This window comes from Rosa rugosa, chromosome 6 (genome assembly GCF_958449725.1).
Source record: "Rosa rugosa chromosome 6, drRosRugo1.1, whole genome shotgun sequence".
NCBI classification, from domain to species: Eukaryota; Viridiplantae; Streptophyta; class Magnoliopsida; order Rosales; family Rosaceae; genus Rosa; species Rosa rugosa.
In genome coordinates this window covers 13,595,888-13,602,148 of record NC_084825.1, presented here as the reverse complement: position 1 = coordinate 13,602,148, position 6,261 = coordinate 13,595,888, and the positions used below count along the sequence as shown (strand labels likewise).

The following is a 6,261-nucleotide window of genomic DNA, read 5'->3' as shown; positions in this document are numbered from 1 at the left end:
CAACCCAAGTACAGTATAAACACCCAGTGTTCATCGAAAAGAGAATAACCAAGTTATCTAGTAAATGTCCTATGTATACAAATCATTCTGGAATCTGCAGAAACACATAAACAATTAGATATAATGGTACCCAGAGAGTTTTTCCTTTGGTTAAACTGAAAGTGCCATAAACTGTATATAGGGGTAATATGAATAAATCAGAACACCATTCAAATTAGAGGAGACATAAAACACATGTGTTTCCTGAAACACAATCGATTAGTAATTTCCAAATAAGCTAAGCAAGTAGTTAAAAGATAAAAGCCAGAGTTAACCTTTGCCCATATAAGCTCTTGAGTGCTTTGTTTAACAGGACGATTTCTTTGGATGCTTCTCCGGGAATGTAACATACATTAGAGGTTTCAATATCTAGGGAGAGTACTGAGCATTCACTTGATTGCCCTATTTTGTAATTCTTGCTTCTCTCCACAGTTGAGTCGAGTGACTCGAGTCCTCTGCCACTATACTTTTTACGGCAGCACCACTCTCTAGGCACCGGAGTAAATGGGCATTTGTTTTGCTCAAATTAGGTAAACGGTTAAGGGGGGTGTATTATATATGGAATTAGTGGAATTTTTAAAGAAATCTATGAGATTTACAAGTCTGGTGTATTCAATATAGACTTTTAATAGTCCATGAAAGTCTTGAGGTATTCAATTAGGATTTTTAAAGACTTCATGAATTCCACCAAAATCAAGGGGTATTCAATTAGGACTTTTAAAAATGAATAAAGGGAAAATTTTAAGAACAGTACATGAATTATTGGCCGTTCCGAAGTTTGGTGTATTTGGTTTCAAAGAATTAACTTTGGTACATGACGTTACAATCCCGACCCAAAATCAGTGTATGCCGTTACGGCCCCGGTTAGTCAACCTGATTTTAGTCAAATTTGTAAGGGTAAATTCGTCTCTTCATGAATTAACAAAAAAAAATTGCAGAAGAAGAAGAAGGAAGAAGAAGGAGAAGGAGGAAGAAGAAGAAGAAGAAGGAGAAGGAAGAAGAAAAAGAAGAGGGAAGAAGGAGGAGAAGGAAGAAGAAGAAGAAGAAGAAGAAGAAGAAGGATTGCAGAAGAAGAAGAAGGAAGAAGGAGGAAGAAGAAGAAGAAGAAGGAGAAGGAAGAAGAAAAAGAAGAGGGAAGAAGGAGGAGGAAGAAGAAGAAGAAGAAGAAGAGGGAAGGAGAAGAAGAAAATCATATTTGGGTACCCAGATTTTGGGTGTCCAAATCAAATCGGGGAGGGAGGGAGGAAGAAGAAGGAGAAGAAGAAGAAGAAGAAGAAGAAGAAGGAAGGAGAAAGATACCCAGAAATGGGTGTCCGAGAGAGGGAGGGAGAGAGGAAGAAGAAGGAATAAGAAGAAGAAGAAGAAGGAGAAAAAGGAGGAAGAAGAAGAAAAATACCCAGAAATGGATGTCCGAGAGAGGGAGGGAGAGAGGAAGAAGAAGGAATAAGAAGAAGAAGAAGAAGCAGAAAAAGGAGGAAGAAGAAGAAAAATACCCAGAAATGGGTGTCCGAGAGAGGGAGGGAGAGAGGAAGAAGAAGGAATAAGAAGAAGAAGGAATACGAAGAAGAAGAAGAAGCAGAAAAAGGAGGAAGAAGAAGAAAAATACCCAGAAATGGGTGTCCAAGAGAGGGAGGGAGAGAGGAAGAAGGAGGAAGAAGAAGAAAAATACCCAGAAATGGGTTTCAGAGAGAGAGAGAGAGAGAGAGAGAGAGAGAGAGAGAGAGAGAGAGAGAGAGAGAGAGAGAGAGAGAGAGAGAAGTGAAAACCCAAAATTACCCTTTGAAAATTGAATAATTTCATATGTTTAACGGTGTTATTGACGTCATGTACTAAAAGTGGGTCGGGATTGGAACTTCATGTACCAAAATTGATTCTTTGAAACCAAATACACCGAACTTCGGAACGGCCAATACTTCATGTACTGTTCTTAAAATTTTCCCATGAATAAAAGTACAGAGGTATTCAAAATATCATTCATACTTATGGAATTAGAAAATCAGGGACTTTGTAGTGTTAACTATACATACCAAACTCCAATAATTTTCCAGCCTTCAGACCAAAGATTTCAAAAAGTTTATCAAAGTTTCCTCTTCAAAAAAAAAAAAAAAAGGTCTATCAAAGTTCTTCTCTCTACGCACGAAGAAGTTTGTCATTCATCATCTCTCTTTCTTAATTTTTTGTCTTTTCTCTAATCTTTTATGATATCAACCTTTTTTTGATACCCCAACATGTTCATTGTAGTTGTTGAATGTGATTTTTGTTTTTTTTTGTTTTTTTTTTCAATTATGATACTTCGAACTCTAATAGCAATAAAAATGATTTATGAAACCCTAAAACTCAAATATTGTGGTCTAACCCTAAGACCTTGAACCATACTAAATTTTATCTTATTAATTAATTATTCTCATTAATTTGAATTTATATTATGGTTCAAAAAAAGGTTGAACAATTGAATTTCAATTGATTGATTATAGATCAAGACATTAACCAATATTGCTACAATATATGTTAATCGGCGAAAACAAAATTGATGAGAATAATTAACCATAAACATCAAGTGATCTATATGGTATATTTATGTTGTTGGGAGATTAGGAATGAGAACAAACTCGCTAGACAGACTAACAATTATTTATTTGAGTCAATTTCTATTAGAAGATACTGGAGCATTGAAGAGACAACAAGTTATTATCACTACTAGCAAAACGGGCAACTCACACAGATTTAAATCTGTGTGAAATACTAGCATTTCACACGGATGTCAGTGTGTAAAGGGCTTTACCTACAGTGCAGCTACGGATTGTTTTTCGGTTGCCTTCGGAGGGGGCGCTAATGCTCTACTCACACGGTTTTGGGAGTCCGTGTGAAATTTTTTGTGGGTCCCACTTGTTTTCCTGATATTTTGATATCCTAATCAGTGTGAAATATATGCCTAACTCACACAGATTTCAGTGTGAAATATATTCCTAACTCACACAGATATCAGTGTGTAAGAGTGGTGCTATTCAAAAAAAAAATTGGTGCTAAATTATTACAGAATAATTTTTTTTCAATATACAATTCCATTAATCAGAATCCAAACAGTAACATAATTCACAACCCAATCAATATTGTACCCACAACTAACTAATGTCATTTCCATCAGAAATTAATACTGGAAACAAAAAATCTCAACCATATATTGATCAATTTACTCCAATTATCTGAGACAAGTTCCCTCTATAAACTTGTCTTTCTTACAGAAAATAAAGAGGAAACCTACTCTTCATTAGCACAATGTCTGCTGCCTCAATTGCAATGTTAGTGCCAGCACCAATTGCCATTTCTACATCTGCCGCCACAAGTGCTGGTGAGTCATTGATGCCATCTCCCACCATCGCCACAGTGTAGCCTGAAGCCTATGAATAAGATATTTGAAGTTTATAACCTGTTAGCATAAGTGCATAACTAACATAAACATGAATGAACTTAAGGACTTCCTCATGTAATAGTCATTGTATGTACCTGCAATTCCTTCACTTTCTCTGCTTTCTGGTGATCAGGTTTCGCTTCGGCTATAACAGTATCAATACCAACTTCATTGGCAATAGAATTTGCAATTCCCCAATTGTCACCTGTCACCATTATGCTTCTAACATTCATTGACTTGAGTATGGTAATTACTTCTTGAGCACCTGGTTTCAGTGGATCAGATATTGCTAGAACTCCAGCCACTTCTCCATCTATGGCTACTAGAATCCCAGTTTGAGCCAGCCCTTCAGCTTCTGCTAGGTAGTCTTCTGCATCGAGTGGAACTGCAATGTTCTGGTCCGCCATCAAGCTCTTGTTCCCCACAATTATTTCCCTGCCTTGAACAATAGCCTTCACCCCGTGACCAATAATGGAGGCAAAGTCATGCGCTTCTGGCCCGGCTGGATTCTCTTCATCTTCTCTGAATTTTTTGGCATACTCAACAATGGCCTTGGCCAAGGGGTGTTCACTGTTAACCTGAAATGTATGCGTCATAAAGAACTGTTAACATACATGCTCAGATGTTGATTTGATTCTGAAAAACATTTCAGTCCATCTAATAAAGCAGATATAGCAATTGCTTACACAGGTTAAAAGCCTACCTCAGCTGCAGCAACAAGTTCATAGAATTCTCGAAGCACTATATTTTTCATGAGTCGTGTGTTAACAACCAGTGGCTTCCCAATTGTAAGAGTCCATGTCTTGTCGAACACAATGCAGTCCACCTACAACATCAATAATCACATTCATAGGAAGCAAACCCAAATTTTCTGGGAGGGCATGGTCATCAAGGTCCACAACTTGGTGAACCAAATAAAAATATACAGCAGCAGTTATAACTTGAAATGAATATATACAACTCTTCAGACCTTTTAAAAAAAAAAAAAATTCTTTGTCGATGCAACTTCATAATGGGTGAAAATGCAAAAAAGATGAAGCTCTCTAACCTTATGTGCCTGCAGATATCAAATTACATGAAGTAACAATTATTAGCCATTGATTTCCTAGCAAAAGAAAAGGACAAGCTTCCTTCAAATACTCCGCAAATGAGCCAAATAAAGAACATGGCAGCATATTCAATATCCTCCAGAGCCATACAATTCCCAAGTACAAAAACCAATGTTGTCTAACACAAAAAGCTGTCAATTTCTTTACTCAAAAGTGAACTTCCAAATTCAATGCAGAAAGCACCTGTTGATGATATTGAAATTGCAGGCCTGAGGCCAGATAAGTAGACAACTGGCCAACTGCAAATCTTGATGAGGTTGCCGAAGACCCAGTGTCTTGACTTTCAGCAATGCAAGAACCTGCAACACCAACTACACATCACTACTTAACGAATAAGATCATTCAAAACTCAATTGCAACTATCTATCCCCAGAAACATGTCATTATTACCACAAGATACCCAAAATCTCAAAAAGATGACCTGCTTCTGAAACGAATTATGTGAGCAATGTCATTACCTTTATTTTTTTTCAAGCTTTCTCAAACGAATTGTGGCCCTCTGCTTCTGAGGTCTGAGGCCTTCTCCTCATGAATCATGAATCATACAAAGTTACAAACTGCAATTGAAGAAGAAATCAACATTATACGGAAACCAAGTTATCAAACCCATTTCTAACTACCCAATCACTCAATCAGTATCATTACCTTTATTAAAATCAAGTAATCAACATCAACTCATCAACATCAATACACCATGTCACCATCAGTTAATCAGTATCCATACTCCATACTCCATAGGCCAAGCAATTATATCATTTCTGCAAATCTGCAATTTAGCAATTATACCATCAACATCAGTAGGACAGTAGCACCAACCGAAATCGAAACCATTGGCCATTACCCATTTCAATTTTCAAGTTTTCAACTATAAAACTTAAAAACCAACAAGAACTCAGAACTGATATAGACATATAGTGATATAGATTAAATGGAAGACAAGAATCACAACTTCACAAGATCAATCATCAAATGGAAATCAGGAAATCGATTATTTACTAATTAAAACTCAGAACTTCAGAAATCAGAACTAGGGAGAGAGGGATGGTGAGATACCACGGAGACAGCCAGACGGCCCAGACGGGTTGCTGGTGGCGGTGGGGAGCTCGGAGACCGGACTACCGGAGATCGGTTGCTGGTTCCAGGCTTCCAGCCTTGCACTTTTACAGATCGCCGGGTCGCTGAGTCGGACTGCTCTGCGCCTCTGTGCTCCAAGAGTCCAAGTCTCCAGACTCCAAGTCGCGGCGGTAGGAAATTCATACCAACAAGCTCATCCATGGCGGTGTGAGGTGTTGAAGATCGTGGGCAAGCGTCAGAAACAACAGAGACGGAGAGTTGGTGTGGGAGCCTGTGATCACGGGTTTGAAAGGAAAAAGAGGCTGAAAGGGTATTAGGTTTAGTATATTTGTCAAGGGCAGAGTGTGTTTTTTTTTTTTTTTTTTTTCAGAACAATATAATTTTTTGTTGCCACTGAAATCCGTGTGAGATACATTCAAAACTCTCACTCATATCCGTGTGAGATACACATTTGAAGATTTACACAGAATTCCGTATGCATATCTTTTTCTCACACAGATGTCTGTATCTTCATTTATCACAGATATCTGTGTGAGAAAAAAATTCACACAGATGTCTGTATCAAAATATTTTAGCTACGGACAACCGTCCCTGTACAATTCATATAGCGCAAAAAAAAAAAGATTTTTT

The 6,261-nt window shown here is 37.6% G+C and overlaps 1 protein-coding gene across 1 annotated transcript; it reads right to left on the bottom strand.

Moving 5' to 3' along the window:
- Positions 1 to 3,191: 3,191 nt before the first annotated feature.
- LOC133717109 (probable copper-transporting ATPase HMA5) lies at positions 3,192 to 5,031 on the bottom strand. The gene is made up of 5 exons (XM_062143761.1): positions 5,016 to 5,031; positions 4,741 to 4,856; positions 4,152 to 4,274; positions 3,544 to 4,026; positions 3,192 to 3,437 (listed from the first exon to the last, which is right to left on the bottom strand). Exons 3-5 carry the CDS (start codon positions 4,200 to 4,202, stop codon positions 3,276 to 3,278), a joined length of 696 nt encoding a protein of 231 aa, XP_061999745.1. The 5' UTR covers positions 4,203 to 4,274; positions 4,741 to 4,856; positions 5,016 to 5,031; the 3' UTR covers positions 3,192 to 3,275.
- Between the last annotated feature and the right edge of the window lie 1,230 nt (positions 5,032 to 6,261).